General features: G+C 51.8%; 1 protein-coding gene across 1 annotated transcript in view; it reads right to left on the bottom strand.

Moving 5' to 3' along the window:
• Window positions 1-19489, bottom strand: part of ADCY3 (adenylate cyclase 3) — a 54717-nt gene that overhangs the window by 17929 nt on the left and 17299 nt on the right. Inside the window, 7 exon segments of the mRNA XM_054294975.1 lie at window positions 678-820; window positions 2076-2213; window positions 4122-4284; window positions 4933-5091; window positions 11557-11684; window positions 14316-14427; window positions 19186-19316. Of these exon segments, the coding sequence (XP_054150950.1) occupies window positions 678-820; window positions 2076-2213; window positions 4122-4284; window positions 4933-5091; window positions 11557-11684; window positions 14316-14427; window positions 19186-19316 (974 nt within the window).

Raw genomic sequence — 19489 nt, 5'->3', positions numbered from 1 at the left:
GATTTTTGTGGAAATTTTAGGGAAATTTTGAGAATTTTTGCAGATTTTTTGGAGGGATTTTTGGGGAATTTGGGGAATTTTGGGGGGGATTTTTGGGGATTTTTTTGAGGAAGTTTAGGGATTTTTTTGGGATTTCTGGGGAATTTTCAGGATTTTTGGGGAATTTTCAGAAATGTTTTTGGATTTCTGGGGAATTTGGGGCAATTTTATGGAATTTTTGGGGAACTTTTGGGAATTTTCAGGATTTTTTTTTAATTTTTTGATTTTTCAGGAATTTTTAAGACTTTTTGGAATTTTTCAGGAATTTTGGGGTATTTTTGTGAATTTCTCAGAATCTTTGGCAATTTTTATAAATTTTTTGAGAATTTTTAACATTTTCCAGAACTTTGGAGATTTTAGGGGAATTTTTGGGGAATTTTCGGGAATTTTTGCGTATTTTAGGGATATTTTTGTGGATTTTCAGGAATTTTCCAGATTGCTCATGAATTTTTGTGACTTTTTGGGAATTTGTTGGAATGCTTGGGAATTTTCAGAGATTTTGAGGATTTTTTTAGGAATTATCAGAATGGTTTGAAAATTTTCGGGATTTTTTTCGAATTTTTGGAAAATTTGGGATTCTTTTTTTATCTTTTGGGGAATTTCTGGGAATTTTTGGGGGTGATTCCGTGCTGACTCACGCCTGGATGCTCTCCCGCTCCAGCAGGGCCTCGTTGAGCAGCCGGTTCAGCTCCTGCTCGTTCTGCGCCGCCCCCGCCACGCGCTCGGCCAGGTCCCGCAGGCGCAGCCGCCGACGGGGATTGGGGAACGACGGGTTGGGGACCTGGGGACATCATGGGGACACCATGGGGACATTGCCAGGACAGCCCAGGGACACCCTGGGGACACTGCAGGGACAGCCTGGGGACACCACGCGCTCGGCCAGGTCCCGCAGACGCAGCCGGCGACGGGGATTGGGAAATGATGGGTTGGGGACCTGGGGACAATGGGTGACACCACGGGGACACCATGGGGACACCATGGGGACATTGCCAGGACAGCCCATGGACAGCCTGGGACACTGCAGGGACAGCCTGGGGACACCACGCGCTCGGCCAGGTCCCGCAGACACAGCCGGCGACGGGGATTGGGGAACGACGGGTTGGGGACCTGGGGACATCATGGGGACACCATGGGGACATTGCCAGGACAGCCCAGGGACAGCCTGGGGACACTGCAGGGACACCTTGGGGACACCACGCGCTCGGCCAGGTCCCGCAGGCGCAGCCGCCGACGGGGATTGGGGAACGACGGGTTGGGGACCTGGGGACAATGGGTGACAACATGGGGACACTGCAGGGACACTGTGGGGACATTGCCAGGACAGCCCAGGGACAGCCTGGGGACACCACGCGCTCGGCCAGGTCCTGCAGCCGCAGCCACCAACGCGGGTTCGGGAATGAGGGATTGGGGACCTGGGGACAATGAGGTGACATCATGGGGACACCATGGGGACATCATTGGGATAGCCCAGGGACACTGCAGGGACACTCTGGGGACACTGCAGGGACAGCCTGGGGACGCCACGCGCTCGGCCAGGTCCCGCAGACGCAGCCGGCGCCGAGGGTTCAGGAATGACAGATTGGGGACCTGGGGACAATGAGGGGACATCATCGGGACATCATTGGGATAGACCAGGGACAGCCTGGGGACATCATGGGGACACCGTTGGGATAGCCCAGGGACAGGTCAGGGACACCCTGGGGACACCACGCGCTCGGCCAGGTCCCGCAGCCGCAGCCGCCAACGGGGATTGGGGAAGGACGGGTTGGGGACCTGGGGACAATGAGGGGACATTGCCAGGACAGGTCATGGACACCACGGGGACACCGTGGGGACATCTTGGGGACACCAAGGGGACACCAAGGGGACATCAAGGAGACACCAAGGGGACATGGTGGGGACACCAAGGGGACACCATGGGGAGACACCAAGGGGACATGGCGGGGACCGCCCAGGGACACCTTGGGGACACCTTGGGGACACCGTGGGGACATGTTGGGGACACGGCGGGGACACGGCGGGGACAGTTTGGGTACCTCGGTGTCGTCGTCGTCGTCGAGCTCCACGGAGCTGCTGCGGCCGCGCTCGGCGTCCTCGGGCGGCTCCGGGCTGAGGCCACCGTTGGTGGTGACAGGAGGGGGGGACACGCCGTGGGACGAGGTGAGGGACAGCTTCTGTGGGGACACAGGGCGTGGTGGGTGACACCGTGTCACTGTGTCACCGCGTCACCATGTCACCAGTGTCACCCATCACACTGTGGGACAAGGTCAGGGACAGCTTCTGTGGTGACAGGGACACCATGGGTGACACTGTGTCACTGGTGTCACCATGTCACCCATCACAGCATGGGACGTGGTCAGGGACAGCTTCTGCGGGGACAGGGACACCATGGGTGACACCGTGTCACTGGTGCCACCAGTGCCACAGGTGCCACCTGTGTCACTCACCATGCCATGGGACAAGGTCAGTGGCAGTGTCTGTGGTGGCGTGTGGTCACCCTGTGTGTCCCCACACCCCATGTCCCCAGTGTCCTCATTGTCCCCAGTGTCCCCGTTGGTGCCACTCACCACTCCATTGACCTGATCAGTGGCAATGTCCCCACACCCATGTCCCCATGTCCCCACCACTGTCCCCACTGTCCCCGTTGGTGCCACCCACCATGCCATTGACACAATCGGTGGCACTGTCCCCATACCTCATGTCACCAGTGTCCCTACCAGTGTCCCCAGTGACCCCCACTGTCCCCATTGGTGCCACTCACCACACATTGACATGATCATTGAAAATGTCCCCACACCTATGTCCCCAGTGTCCCCAGCAGTGTCCCTGGTGTCCCCTGTGTCCCCCCATTGTCCCCACTGGTGCCACTCACCACATCGTTGATGCAATCAATGGCAGTGTCCCCACACCTATGTCCCCAGTGTCCCCATTGTCCCCATTGGTGCCACTCACCACGCCGTTGTCATGAACATTGAAAATGTCCCCACACCCCATGTCCCCATTGTCCCCAATGTCCTCGCTGTCCCCAGCGGTGCCACTCACCACGCCATTGACACAATCAATGTCAATGTCCCCACACCCCATGTCCCCATTGTCCCCAATGTCCTCGCTGTCCCCAGCGGTGCCACTCACCACGCCATTGACACAATCAATGTCAATGTCCCCACACCCCATGTCCCCATTGTCCCCAATGTCCTCGCTGTCCCCAGCGGTGCCACTCACCACGCCAGTGACACAATCAATGTCAATGTCCCCACACCCATGTCCCCAGTGTCCCCATTGTCCCCACTGTCCCCGTTGGTGCCACTCACCACGCCATTGACACAATCAATGTCAATGTCCCCACACCCATGTCCCCATTGTCCCCATTGTCCCCGTCGGTGCCACTCACCACGCCAGTGACACAATCATTATCAATGTCCCCACACCCGTGTCCCCACTGTCCCCAGTGTCCCCAGTGTCCCCGTTGGTGCCACTCACCACGCCAGTGACACAATCATTATCAATGTCCCCACACCCGTGTCCCCACTGTCCCCAGTGTCCCCAGTGTCCCCGTTGGTGCCACTCACCACGCCATCGACACAATCAATGTCAATGTCCCCACACCCACGTCCCCAGTGTCCCCATTGTCCCCGTTGGTGCCACTCACCACGCCAGTGACACAATCAATGTCAATGTCCCCACACCCATGTCCCCACTGTCCCCAGTGTCCCCAGTGTCCCCGTTGGTGCCACTCACCACGCCCTTGACACAATCAATGTCAATGTCCCCACAGTCATGTCCCCACCATTGTCCCCACTGTCCCCGTTGGTGCCACTCACCACGCCATCGACACAATCAATGTCAATGTCCCCACACCCATGTCCCCAGTGTCCCCAGTGTCCCCAGTGTCCCCGTTGGTGCCACTCACCACGCCATCGACACAATCAATGTCAATGTCCCCACACCCATGTCCCCACTGTCCCCAGTGTCCCCAGTGTCCCCGTTGGTGCCACTCACCACGCCATCGACACAATCAATGGCAATGCCCCCACAGCCATGTCCCCACCATTGTCCCCACTGTCCCCGTCGGTGTCACTCACCACGCCGTTGACGCCGTGCCGCAACCCCTGCTTGGGGACCACCACCAGGTAGGTGACAATGCCCTTGTCCCTCAGGTAGTCGCAGCGGGAGCCGCCCTCGCCCGGCTCCACCTCGAACTCCCCCTTGAGGCAGTCCACGGTGCTCTGCGAGATGTGCACGCGCCTGCACGGCCACCGCGTGTCACCTCGGCGTCACCTCGGTGTCACCCACCACGCCGTGACACCATCACGGGCAATGTCTCCACACCCCATGTCCCCACCATTGTCCCCATTGGTGGCACTCACCACGCCATTGGCACAATCAGTGGCAATGTCCCCACACCCCATGTCCCCATGTCCCCACCATCGTCCCCATTGGTGGCACTCACCACACCATTGACACAATCAGTGGCAATGTCCCCACACCCCATGTCCCCATGTCCCCACCGCGTGTCACCTCAGTGTCACCTCGGTGTCACCCACCACGCCGTGACACCATCACTGGCAATGTCCCTCCGTCTCATGTCCCCATTGTCCCCACCATTGTCCCCATTGTCCCCAGTGTTCCCATTGTCCCCAGTGTCCCCAGTGTCCCCAATGTCCCCATTGTCCACAGTGTCCCCAGTGTCCCCATTGTCCCCACCATTGTCCCCAGTGTCCCCAGTGTCCCCAGTGTCCCCAATGTCCCCATCATCCCCATCATCCCCAGTGTCCCCAGTGTCCTTATTGTCCCCAGCATTCCTGGAGTCCCCATCACTGTCATTCACCACCCCAGCGTCCCTGTTGTCCCCTCTGTCCCCAGAGGTGCCACCATCAGTGTGGGGACACTCACCCGGGGATGCCGCCCGCCTCCATCTTGTTGGCCACGGTGACGTCGGTGGACCAGACGTCGTACTGCCAGCGCTTCTGGCCCAGCACGCCGCCCAGCACGGCGCCGCTGTGCACGCCCACGCGCATGTCCACGGCCGTGTGGGTGCGCTCCCGCACCGAGCTGGGACACCATGGGGACATTGGGGACATTGTGGGGACACCGTGGGGACATGGGGATTGTCACCAGGAATGGGGAATGGCCACCAGGAATGGGGAATGGGGAATGTCCACGGCCGTGTGGGTGCGCTCCCGCACCGAGCTGGGACATGGGGACATTGGGGACATTGTGGGGACACCGTGGGGACATGGGGATTGTCACCAGGAATGGGGAATGGCCACCAGGAATGGCCATGGTCACCAGGAATGGGGAATGGGGAATGGGGAATAGGGACATGGGGAATGGGGAATGTCCACGGCCGTGTGGGTGCGCTCCCGCACCGAGCTGGGACATGGGGACACCGTGGGGACATTGTGGGGACACCGTGGGGACATGGGGATTGTCACCAGGAATGGGGAATGGCCACCAGGAATGGGGAATGGGGAATGTCCACGGCCGTGTGGGTGCGCTCCCGCACCGAGCTGGGACACCATGGGGACATTGGGGACATTGTGGGGGCACCGTGGGGACATGGGGATTGTCACCAGGAATGGGGAATGGCCACCAGGAATGGCCATGGTCACCAGGAATGGGGAATGGGGAATGGGGAATGGGGAATGTCCACGGCCGTGTGGGTCCGCTCCCGCACCGAGCTGGGACACCATGGGGACACATTGGGGACATTGTGGGGGCACCGTGGGGACATGGGGATTGTCACCAGGAATGGGGAATGGCCACCAGGAATGGCCATGGTCACCAGGAATGGGGAATGGGGAATGGGGAATGTCCACGGCCGTGTGGGTGCGCTCCCGCACCGAGCTGGGACACCATGGGGACATTGGGGACATTGTGGGGACACCGTGGGGACATGGGGATTGTCACCAGGAATGGGGAATGGCCACCAGGAATGGGGAATGGGGAATGTCCACGGCCGTGTGGGTGCGCTCCCGCACCGAGCTGGGACATGGGGACATTGGGGACATTGTGGGGACACCGTGGGGACATGGGGATTGTCACCAGGAATGGGGAATGGCCACCAGGAATGGCCATGGTCACCAGGAATGGGGAATGGGGAATGGGGAATAGGGACATGGGGAATGGGGAATGTCCACGGCCGTGTGGGTGCGCTCCCGCACCGAGCTGGGACATGGGGACACCGTGGGGACATTGTGGGGACACCGTGGGGACATGGGGATTGTCACCAGGAATGGGGAATGGCCACCAGGAATGGGGACATGGGGAATGTCCACGGCCGTGTGGGTGCGCTCCCGCACCGAGCTGGGACACCATGGGGACACCGTGGGGACATTGTGGGGACACCATGGGGACATGGGGATTGTCACCAGGAATGGGGAATGGCCACCAGGAATGGCCATGGTCACCAGGAATGGGGAATGAGGAATGGGGACATGGGGAATGGGGAATGTCCACAGTGGTGTGCGTGTGCTCCCGCACCGAGCTGGGACATGGGGACACCGTGGGGACATTGTGGGGACACCGTGGGGACATGGGATTTTCACCAGGAATGGGGAATGGCCACCAGGAATGGGGAATGGGGAATGTCCACGGCCGTGTGGGTCCGCTCCCGCACCGAGCTGGGACATGGGGACACCGTGGGGACACCGTGGGGACACCGTGGGGACATGGGGAATGTCACCAGGAATGGGGACTGGGGACATGGGGATGGTCACCAAGAATGGACAATGGGGGACAATTCCATCCCAGTTCCCATCCCAATCCCATCCCCAATCCCCAATCCCCAATCCCCAATTCCCAATCCCCAATTCCCAATTCCCATTTCCCATTCCCAATCCCATCCATGGATCCCATCCCAATTCCCAATTCGCAATTCACAATTGGCAATTCCCAGTTCCCAATTCCCTTTCCCATCCCATGGATCCCAATTCCCATTCCTGTTCCCATTCCCATCCAATCCCTATCCCCATCGCATCCCAATTCCCAATTCCCAATCTTCAATCCCCAATTCCCAATCCCCAATTCCCAACTCCCAAATCCCAATCCCCAAATCCCAATCCCCAATCCCCATCCCATGGATCCCATCCTATCCCATTGATCCCACCCCAATTCCCAATTCCCAATCCCCAATCCCCAATTCCAATTCCCAATTCCCAAATCCCATTCCCAATTCCCATTCCCAATCCCCAATCCCGATTCCCAATACTCCCAATCCCCAAATCCCAATTCCCAATCCCCAATCCCAATTCCCCAATCCCCAATCCCCAAATCCCAATCCCCAATTCCCAATCCCAATTCCCAATCACCAATCCCAATTCCCAATTCCCAATCCCCAATCCCAATTCCCAATCCCCAATCCCAAATCCCATATCCCAAATCCCAAATCCCCATTCCCAATTCCCAATCCCCAATCCCAATTCCCAATCCCCAATCCCCATCCCATCCCATGGATCCCATTCCCATTTCCCATTCCCATTTCTAATTCCCATTCCCCAATTCCCAATTCCCAATTCCCAATTCCCATTCCCCAATTCCCAATTCCCAATTCCCAATCCCCAATTCCCAATTCCCATTCCATCCCAATTGCCATTGCTATCCCATCCCAATTCCCATTCCCATTGCCATTCCCATTCCATCCCAATCCCAAATCCCCAATCCCCAATCCCCAATCCCCAATCCCCAATCCCCAATCCCCAATCCCCAATCCCCAAATCCCAATCCCCAATCCCCAATCCCCAATCCCAATTCCCAATCCCCAATCCCCAATTCCCCAATCCCCAATCCCCAATTCCCAAATTCCCAATCCCCAAATCCCCAATCCCCAATCCCCAATCCCAATTCCCAATCCCCAATCCCCAATCCCCAATCCCCAATCCCCAATCCCAATTCCCAATCCCCAAATCCCCAATCCCCAAATCCCCAATCCCCAATTCCCAAATTCCCAAATTCCCAAATCCCCGTTTCCCTTACGCGATGGCCTCCACCATGGCCAGCCCCATGCGGATGGAGCACGCCGCGTGGTCCTCCCGGAATTCCCAATCTCCAAATCCCCAATCCCAAATCCCCAATCCCCAATCCCCAATCCCAATTCCCAATCCCAATTCCCAATTCCCAATCTCCAATCCCCAATCCCCAAATCCCAATCCCCAATCCCCAATCCCCAATCCCCAATCCCCAATTCCCAAATTCCCAAATTCCCGTTTCCCTTACGCGATGGCGTCCACCATGGCCAGCCCCATGCGGATGGAGCACGCCGCGTGGTCCTCCCGGAATTCCCAATCCCCAATCCCCAATTCCCAATCCCCAATCCCCAATCCCAATTCCCAATCCCCAATTCCCAATCCCAAATCCCCAATCCCCAATCCCAAATTCCCCAATTCCCGTAGAATCCCCGTTTCCCTTACGCGATGGCGTCCACCATGGCCAGCCCCATGCGGATGGAGCACGCCGCGTGGTCCTCCCGGAATTCCCAATCCCCAATCCCCAATTCCCAAATCCCAATCCCCAATCCCCAATCCCAATTCCCAATTCTCAATCCCAATTCCCAATCCCAATTCCCAAATCCCCAATCCCCAATCCCCAATTCCCAAATTCCCAAATCCCCGTTTCCCTTACGCGATGGCGTCCACCATGGCCAGCCCCATGCGGATGGAGCACGCCGCGTGGTCCTCCCGGAATTCCCAATCTCCAAATCCCCAATCCCAAATCCCCAATCCCCAATCCCCAATCCCAATTCCCAATCCCAATTCCCAATTCCCAATCTCCAATCCCCAATCCCCAAATCCCAATCCCCAATCCCCATTCCCCAATCCCCAATTCCCAATCCCCAATTCCCAAATTCCCGTTTCCCTTATGCGATGGCGTCCACCTTGGCCAGCCCCATGCGGATGGAGCACGCCGCGTGGTCCTCCCGGAATTCCCAATCCCCAATCCCCAAATCCCCAATTCCCAAATCCCCAATCCCCAATCCCCAATTCCCAAATTCCCGTAGAATTCCCGTTTCCCTTACGCGATGGCGTCCACCATGGCCAGCCCCATGCGGATGGAGCACGCCGCGTGGTCCTCCCGGAATTCCCAACCCCCAATCCCCAAATCCCCAATCCTCAATCCCCAATCCCCAATCCCAATTCCCAATCCCAATCCCCAATGCCCAATCCCCAATCCCAGTTCCCAACTCCCAATCCCAGTCCCCAATCCCCAATCCCCAATCCCCAATTCCCAAATCCCCATTAAATCCCCGTTTCCCTTACGCGATGGCGTCCACCATGGCGAGCCCCATGCGGATGGAGCACGCCGCGTGGTCCTCCCGGAATTCCCAATTCCCAATTCCCCAATTCCCCAATCCCCAATCCCCAATCCCAATTCCCAATCCCCAATTCCCAAATCCCCGTTTCCCTTACGCGATGGCGTCCACCATGGCCAGCCCCATGCGGATGGAGCACGCCGCGTGGTCCTCCCGGAATTCCCAATCTCCAAATCCCCAATCCCAAATCCCCAATCCCCAATCCCCAATCCCAATTCCCAATCCCAATTCCCAATTCCCAATCTCCAATCCCCAATCCCCAAATCCCAATCCCCAATCCCCATTCCCCAATCCCCAATTCCCAATCCCCAATTCCCAAATCCCCGTTTCCCTTACGCGATGGCGTCCACCATGGCCAGCCCCATGCGGATGGAGCACGCCGCGTGGTCCTCGCGGAATTCCCAATCTCCAAATCCCCAAATCCCAAATTCCCAAATTCCCGTAGAATCCCCGTTTCCCTTACGCGATGGCGTCCACCATGGCCAGCCCCATGCGGATGGAGCACGCCGCGTGGTCCTCCCGGAATTCCCAACCCCCAATCCCCAATCCCCAATCCCCAATCCCCAATCCCCAAATCCCAATCCCCAATCCCCAATTCCCCAATCCCCAATCCCCAATCCCCAATCCCCAATTCCCAATTCCCAATTCCCATTTCCCATTCCCAATCCCATCCATGGATCCCATCCCAATTCCCAATTCGCAATTCACAATTGGCAATTCCCAGTTCCCAATTCCCTTTCCCATCCCATGGATCCCAATTCCCATTCCTGTTCCCATTCCCATCCAATCCCTATCCCCATCGCATCCCAATTCCCAATTCCCAATCTTCAATCCCCAATTCCCAATCCCCAATTCCCAACTCCCAAATCCCAATCCCCAAATCCCAATCCCCAATCCCCATCCCATGGATCCCATCCTATCCCATTGATCCCACCCCAATTCCCAATTCCCAATCCCCAATCCCAGTTCCCAACTCCCAATCCCAGTCCCCAATCCCCAATCCCCAATTCCCAAATTCCCGTAGAATTCCCGTTTCCCTTACGCGATGGCCTCCACCATGGCCAGCCCCATGCGGATGGAGCACGCCGCGTGGTCCTCCCGGAATTCCCAATCCCCAATTCCCAATCCCCAATTCCCAATCCCCAATCCCCAATTCCAATTCCCAATTCCCAAATCCCATTCCCAATTCCCAAGCCCCAATACTCCCAATCCCCAATCCCCAAATCCCAATTCCCATTCCCAATCCCCAATCCCCAATTCCCAATACTCCCAATCCCCAATCCCCAAATCCCAATCCCAATTCCCAATCCCCAATCCCAATTCCCCAATTCCCAATCACCAATCCCAATTCCCAATTCCCAATCCCCAATCCCAATTCCCAATCCCCAATCCCAAATCCCATTCCCAATTCCCAATCCCCAATCCCAATTCCCAATCCCCAATCCCCATCCCATCCCATCCCATGGATCCCATTCCCATTTCCCATTCCCATTTCTAATTCCCATTCCCCAATTCCCATTCCCAATCCCCAATCCCCAATTCCCAATTCCCAATTCCCAATCCCCAATTCCCAATTCCCATTCCATCCCAATTGCCATTGCTATCCCATCCCAATTCCCATTCCCATTGCCATTCCCATCCCATCCCAATCCCAAATCCCCAATCCCCAATCCCCAATCCCCAATCCCCAATCCCCAATCCCGAAATCCCCATTAAATCCCCGTTTCCCTTACGCGATGGCGTCCACCATGGCCAGCCCCATGCGGATGGAGCACGCCGCGTGGTCCTCCCGGAATTCCCAACCCCCAATCCCCAAATCCCCAATTCCCAATCCCCAATCCCCAATTCCCAATCCCAATTCCCAAATCCCCAATCCCCAATCCCCAATTCCCAAATTCCCGTAGAATCCCCGTTTCCCTTACGCGATGGCGTCCACCATGGCCAGCCCCATGCGGATGGAGCACGCCGCGTGGTCCTCCCGGAATTCCCAATCCCCAATCCCCAATCCCAAATCCCCAATCCCCAATTCCCAAATTCCCAAATCCCCGTTTCCCTTACGCGATGGCGTCCACCATGGCGAGCCCCATGCGGATGGAGCACGCCGCGTGGTCCTCCCGGAATTCCCAATTCCCAATTCCCCAATTCCCCAATCCCCAATCCCCAATCCCCAATCCCCAATTCCCAAATTCCCAAATCCCCGTTTCCCTTACGCGATGGCGTCCACCATGGCCAGCCCCATGCGGATGGAGCACGCCGCGTGGTCCTCGCGGAAGTCGGGCAGGCCGCAGATGCAGTAGTAGCAATCCCCCAGGATCTTGATCCGCAGCTGGTGGTGCCTCTGGGGGAACCCCCGGAATTCCCGGAAAAAAATTCCCAAAAATTGTCCCGGGATTCCCAAAATTCCCGACTCGAACCCCCAAAATGGGATTTTTTTTTTTCATTTGTTTCCCATTTTTTTCCCATTTCCCACCCACCGGAGCTTGAACATCTCCGTCCCCTCATGGACTCCCAAACTCCTGGCCCCGATTTATTTTTGGGGGGAATTCCTGGAATTTTTTCAGGGAATTCTGGGCATTTTTTGGGAGGAATTCCAGGAATTTTTTTGAATTTTAGGGGATTTTTTTCTGGGAATTCCGGGGATTTTTGAGGGGAATTCTGGGGATGTTTTGGGGGGAATTCCAGGAATTTTTTTCAGGGAATTCCGGGGATTTTTGGAAGGAATTCAAGATTTTTTTGGGAGAATTCTGGGGCTTTTTTGGGGGGAAATTCTGGGGATTTTTGGGGGGAATTCCAGGAATTTTGGGGGGGAAATTCTGGGAATTTTTGGGGGGAATTCCAGAAATTTTTGGGAGGAATTCCAGAGGGTTTTTGGGGGATTTCTGAGAACTTTAAGGAGGAATTCTGGGGATTTTTGGGAGGAATTCCTGGAATTTTTTGGGGGGAATTCTGGGAAAATTTTGGGAGGAATTCCGGGGATTTTGGGAGGAATTCCTGGAATTTTTTTCAGGGAATTCTGGGGATTTTTGGGGGGAAATTCTGGGGATTTTTGGGAGAAATTCCCGGAATTTTTGGGAGGGAGAAATTCCAGGAATTTTTTGGGAGAATTCTGGGAATCTTTTTCTGGGAATTCTGGGGATTTTTGGGAGGAATTCTGGGGATTTTGGGGAAAAAAATCCAGGGATTTTGGGGAGGAATTCCTGGAATATTTTGGGAGAATTCTGGGGATTTTGGGGGGGAAAATTCTGGGGATTTTTTGGGGGAAGTTCTGGGAATTTTGGGGGAAGTTCTGGGAAATTTTGGGCAGAATTCTGGGGACTTTTTGGGAGGAATTCCAGGAATTTTTGGGGATTTTTTTCTGGGAATTCTGGGAATTTTTGGGGGGGAATTCCGGGGATTTTGGGGGGGAATTCCAGGAATTTTTTCCTGGGAATTCTGGGGATTTTTGGCAGGAATTCCTGGAATTATTTTCAGGGAATTCCGGGGATTTTTTGGGAGGAATTCCTGGAATTTTTGGGGGAGAATTCTGGGAATCTTTTTCTGGGAATTCTGGGGATTTTTGGGGGGAATTCTGGGAATTTTTTGTGAGAAATTCTGGGGATTTTGGGGGGAAATTTCCAGGAATTTTTGGTGGGGAATTCCTGGAATTTTTGGGAGGGGGACTCCAGGGATTTTTAGGGGGAAATTAAAGGGATTTTTGGGAGGAATTCCTGGAATTTTTTTCAGGGAATTCCAGGCATTTTTGGGAGGAATTTTGGGGATTTTTTGGTAGGAATTTGGGGGATTTTTGGGGGGAAATTCTGGGAATTTTCGGGAAGAATTCCAGGAATTTTTTGGGGGGAATTCTGGGGATTTTTTGGGGAAATTTTGGGGATTTTTTCGGGGAGTTCTGGGAAATTTTTGGGAGGAATTCTGAGATTTTTTTTGGGAAATTCTGGGTATTTTTAGGGACGAATTCTGGGAATTTTTTTGGAGGAATTCCGGGAATTTTTTGGGGGGAATTCTGGGATATTTTTGGGAGGAATTCCAGGAATTTTTTTCAGGGAATTCTGGGATATTTTTGGGAGGAATTCCTGGAATTTTTGAGGGGGATTCTGGGGATTTTGGGGGGAAATTTTGGGGATTTTTTGGGGGAATTCTGGGGATTTTTGGGAGCAATTCCTGGAATTTTTTGGGAGGAATTCCAGGAATTTTTTGGGGAAAATTCTGGGAATTTTTGGGGGGTGAATTTCTAGGGGGAATTCCAGGAATTTTTTTCGGGGGATTATGGGGATTTTTGGGAGGAATTCCTGGGATTTTTGGGGGGGAATTCCAGGAATTTTTTGGGGGGGAATTATGGAGGGTTTTGTGAGGAATGTTGGGGATTTTTTTGGGAGGAATTCCGGGGATTTTGAGCGGAAATTCTGGGAATTTTTTGGAGGAATTGCATGGATTTTTGGGAAGAATTCCAGGAATTATTTGGGGGGAATTCTTGGGATTTTTGGGAGGAATTCCAGGAATTTTTTGGGTGGAATTCCAGGAATTTTTTTCAGGGGATTATGGGGATTTTTGGGAGGAATTCTGGGGATTTTGGGGGAAAATTGCGGGAATTTTTTGGGGGGAATTCTGGGAATTTTTGGGAGGAATTCCTGCAATTCTTTTGGGGGAATTATGAGAATTTTAGGGGGAGAATTCTGGGGATTTTTGGGGGAAAATCCGGGGATTCCGGGGAAGAATTCCTGGAATATCAGGGGAGAATTCTGGGAATTTTAGGGAGGAATTCTGGGGATTTTTGGTAGGAATTCCAGGAATTTTTAGGGAGGAATTCTGGGGATTTTTGGTAGGAATTCCAGGAATTTTTGGGGGGGAATTCTTGGGATTTCTGGTAGGAATTCCAGGAATTTTTGGGGGGGAATTTCAGGGATTTTTTGTGGGGGGAATTCCTGGAATATTTTTTCAGGAATTTTTGGGGGGAATTGCGCGCGTGACTCACGGCGGCCAGCTTGTCGAAGCGGGCGAAGAGCTCGTTGAGCAGCTTGACGAGCTCCTGGGCGCTGCAGGACGACGAGAGCTGCGTGAAGCCCACGATGTCGGCGAACAGGATGCTGCCAACGGGGACAAAAACGGGGATCGATCCCGGCCCCACACACATTCCCCATTTCCCAAAAAATCCCCGGATGTGTGGGGATACTCAATCCCAGCTCCCCAAACTCAATCCCAACCTCCCCACTCGCTGTTTTCCCCATAAAAAATATCCTGGATCGGGTCAAAACGATGAGCTACGAACTCAATCCCAAGTTCCTCATTTCTGTTTTCCCCCAAAAAAATCCTGGATTTGGTGATACAAACTCAATCCCAAATTTCCTCAGTCCTGTTTTTCCCCACATAAAAATCTGGGATTTGGTGAAAATGGCACTCGGCAAACTCAATCCTGAATTCTTCATTCCCATTTTCCAAAAATAAATAAAAATCCCGGATGTGGGGATGCAAACTCAATCCCAAATTCCCCCTTCCCATTTTCCCCCCAAAAAAATCCTGGATATGGCAAAAATGCCACACAACAAACTCAACCCAAATTCCTCATTCCTGTTTTCCCAAAAAAAATATCCTGGATGCGGGGACACAAACTCAATCCCAATTTTCTCATTCCTGATTTCCCCATAACAAAATCCCAGATTTGGTGAAAATGGCACTCGGCAAACTCAATCCTGAATTCTTCATTCCCATTTTCCAAAAATAAATAAAAATCCCGGATGTGCGGATGCAAACTCAATCCCAATTTCCCCCTTTCCATTTTCCCCCCCAAAAAAAATTCCAGATGTGGGGACACAAACTCAATCCCAAATTCTCCATTCCCATTTTCCCCCCAAAAAAATCCTGGATATGGCAAAAATGCCACACGACAAACTCAACCCAAATTCCTCATTCCTGTTTTCCCAAAAAAAAATATCCTGGATGTGGGGATGCACAGTCAATCAAAATTTTCTCATTCCCATTTTCCCAAAAATAAAAATCCCGGATGTGGGGACGCAAACTTAATCCCAATTTTCTCATTCTCGTTTTTCCCCACAAAAAAAATCTGGGATTTTGTGAAAATGGCACTCGACAAACTCAATCCTGAATTCTTCATTCCCATTTTCCAAAAATAAATAAAAATCCTGGATGTGGGGATACAAACTCGATCCCAATTTTCTCATTCTCGTTTTTCCCCACAAAAAAAATCTGGGATTTGGTGAAAACGGCACTCGGCAAACTCAATCCTGAATTCTTCATTCCCATTATCCAAAAATAAATAAAAATCCCGGATGTGGGGATGCAAACTCAATCCCAATTTCCCCCTTTCCATTTTCCCCCCCAAAAAAATTTCCAGATGTGGGGACACAAACTCAATCCTGATTTACCCATTCCCGTTTTTCCTAAAAAATATCCAGGATATGGCAAAAACTGCGCTCTGAGAACTCAATCCCAATTTCCTCATTCCCGTTTTCCTCCCAAAAAATTATCCTGGATGTGGGGATGCACACTCAATCCCAATTTTCTCATTCCCGTTTTCCCAAAAATAAAAATCCCGGATGTGGGGATGCAAACTCAATCCTAATTTCCTCATTCTCGTTTTTCCCCACATAAAAATCTGGGATTTTGTGAAAACGGTACTCGACAAACTCAATCCTGAATTCTTCATTCCCATTTTCCAAAAATAAATAAAATTCCTGGATGTGGGGATGCAAACTCAATCCCAATTTCCCCCTTTCCATTTTCCCCCCCAAAAAAATTTCTAGATGTGGGGATGCAAACTCAATCCTGATTTACCCATTCCCGTTTTTCCTAAAAAATATCCAGGATATGGCAAAAACTGCACTCTGAGAACTCAATCCCAATTTCCTCATTCCCGTTTTCCCCCCAAAAAATTATCCTGGATGTGGGGATGCACATTCAATCCCTATTTTCTCATTCCCGTTTTCCCAAAAATAAAAATCCCGGATGTGGGGATGCAAACTCAATCCCAATTTCCTCATTCTTGTTTTTTCCCACAAAAAAAATCTGGGATTTGGTGAAAACGGCACTCGGCAAACTCAATCCTCAATTCTTCATTCCCATTTTCCAAAAATAAATAAAAATCCTGGATGTGGGGATGCAAACTCAATCCCAATTTCCTCATTCTTGTTTTTTCCCACAAAAAAAATCTGGGATTTGGTGAAAACGGCACTCGGCAAACTCAATCCTCAATTCTTCATTCCCATTTTCCAAAAATAAATAAAAATCCTGGATGTGGGGATACAAACTCGATCCCAATTTTCTCATTCTTGTTTTTCCCCACAAAAAAAATCTGGGATTTTGTGAAAATGGCACTCGGCAAACTCAATCCTGAATTCTTCATTCCCATTTTCCAAAAATAAATAAAAATCCTGGATGTGGGGATGCAAACTCAATCCCAATTTCCCCCTTCCCATTTTCCCCCCCAAAAAAAATTCCAGATGTGGGGATGCAAACTCAATCCTGATTTACCCATTCCCGTTTTTCCTAAAAAATATCCAGGATATGGCAAAAACTGCACTCTGAGAACTCAATCCCAATTTCCTCATTCCCGTTTTCCTCCCAAAAAATTATCCTGGATGTGGGGACGCACACTCAATCCCAATTTTCTCATTCTCGTTTTTCCCCACAAAAAAAATCTGGGATTTTGTGAAAATGGCACTCGACAAACTCAATCCTGAATTCTTCATTCCCATTTTCCAAAAATAAATAAAAATCCTGGATGTGGGGATACAAACTCGATCCCAATTTTCTCATTCTCGTTTTTCCCCGTAACAAAATCTGGGATTTGGTGAAAACGGCACTCGGCAAACTCAATCCTGAATTCTTCATTCCCATTATCCAAAAATAAATAAAAATCCTGGATGTGGGGATACAAACTCGATCCCAATTTTCTCATTCTCGTTTTTCCCCGTAACAAAATCTGGGATTTGGTGAAAACGGCACTCGGCAAACTCAATCCTGAATTCTTCATTCCCATTATCCAAAAATAAATAAAAATCCTGGATGTGGGGATGCAAACTCAATCCCAATTTCCCCCTTCCCATTTTCCCCCCCAAAAAAATTCCAGATGTGGGGACACAAACTCAATCCTGATTTACCCATTCCCGTTTTTCCTAAAAAATATCCAGGATATGGCAAAAACTGCGCTCTGAGAACTCAATCCCAATTTCCTCATTCCCGTTTTCCCCCCAAAACAAAAATTCCCGGATGTGGGGATGCAAACTCGATCCCAACTTCCCCATTCCCGTTTTCCCAAAAAAGAAAATCCGGGATAAAGTGAAAATGACGCCCTGAAAACTCAATCGTAACTCAATCCCAATTTTGGGAATTTCCCTGTGGTTTTTCCAGGACCGTTTTCCACGTGGAATGGGAGAATTTTGGGAATTCCCACTGGGTTTTCTGGGAACATTTTCCACCCTGGAATTTTGGCAATTCTCACCATTTTTCCTGGAATGTTTTCAGCACAGGATGGGGGAATTTTGGGAATTCCCAATGGGTTTTCTGGGATAGTTTTCCACCCTGGAATTTTTGGGAATTTCCACTGTTTTTCCTGGCAACATTTTCCACACAGAACGGGGAATTTTGGGAATTCCCACCAGGTTTTGTGGGAACGTTTTCCACCTGGAACGGGGAGGGAATTTTGGGAATTCCAACCAGTTTTCCTGGGAACGTTTTCTGCTTGTAATTTTGGGAATTTCAGGAATTCCCGACGGATTCCAGGAATGTTTTCTGTGTGGGACGGGGAGAATTTTGGGAATTCCCACTGGGTTTTCTGGGAACATTTTCCACCCTGGAATTTTGGGAATTCCCGATGGTTTTGTGGGAATGTTTTCCGCATGGAATGGGGAGGAATTTTGGGAATTCTCACTGGTTTTCCAGGAATATTTTCCATGTGGAACAGGGGGAATTTCTGGGATTTCTGTTGGTTTTCCAGGAACGTTTTCCAAGCATGGTACAAAGGGAATTTTGGGAATTGCTGCTGATTTCCAAAGAAAGTTTTCCACACCAAAATTTTGGGGAATTCTCCCTGGTTTTCCTGGAATGTTTTCTGTGCAGAATGATGAAATTTTGGGAATTCCCAATGGGTTCTCTGGGAACGTTTTCCACCCTGGAATTTTGGCAATTCCCACCATTTTTCCAGGAGGATTTTCCACACAGAATGGGGAAATTTTGGGAATTCCGACTGATTTTCCAGGAGCATTTTCTGCACCAGAATTTTGGGAACTCCTGCCGCCTTTCCTGGCAACGTTTTCCACACGGAACAGAAGGATTTTGGGAATTCCCGCCCGTTTTCCTGGCAACGTTTTCCCTGTGGAAAGGGAGGGAATTTTGGGAATTCCTGCGGGATTTTCCAGGGAACTTTTCCTGCACTGAACGGGGGAATTTTGGGGAAATTTTCCAGGGAAAATTTTCCGTTCAAAATGGGAGAATTTTGGGAATTCCCGCTGGTTTTCCGGGAATGTTTTCCAGGCACGGGACAGGGGGAATTTTGGGAATTCCCTGTGGTTTTTCCAGGATCGTTTTCCACGTGGAATGAGAGAATTTTGGGAATTCCCACTGTTTTTCCTGGCAACATTTTCCACACAGAACGGGGAATTTTGGGAATTCCCAATGGTTTTCCAGGAACATTTTCTGCACTGGAATTTTGGGACCTCCCAACCCTTTCCTGGCAACGTTTTCTGCGCAGGATGACGGAATTTCGGGAATTCCCACCCGTTTTCCTGTCGCCATTTCCCACGCAGAAAGGGGTGGGGTGGATTTTTGGGAATTTTTTTGGGGAATTTTTTCGGGGAATTTTTTCCGGGAATTTTTTCCGTGAGGTTCACCTGACGTTCTCGTGGCGGTACATGTACATGGTGTTGAACTGCTGCAGCTCCTTCTGGCTCGGGTCCTTCTTCATGTCCTTCAGCATCTCGTCCGCCACGTGCTTGGGCAGGATGGACAGCATCAGCCGCTCCTGGAATTCCGAGGGAAAAGCGTCGGGAATTCCGGCGGAGAAGTTTGGGAATTGCACGGGGAAATGTTGGGAATTACAGGGGAAAAATCAGGAATTGCAGGCTGGGAGGGTGGGGAGGGGCTGGGCTGGAATTCCCAGGGATTGAACCCCCGGATGCCTGGGAGTGTCCAGGG

Source organism: Melozone crissalis, unplaced genomic scaffold, assembly GCF_028551555.1.
Source record: "Melozone crissalis strain CALT ecotype California unplaced genomic scaffold, PUWL_Pcris_2 ptg000437l_1, whole genome shotgun sequence".
NCBI classification, from domain to species: domain Eukaryota; kingdom Metazoa; phylum Chordata; class Aves; order Passeriformes; family Passerellidae; genus Melozone; species Melozone crissalis.
The sequence above is the reverse complement of the archived record's forward strand: the minus strand, read 5'-3'. Positions and strand labels throughout refer to the sequence as shown.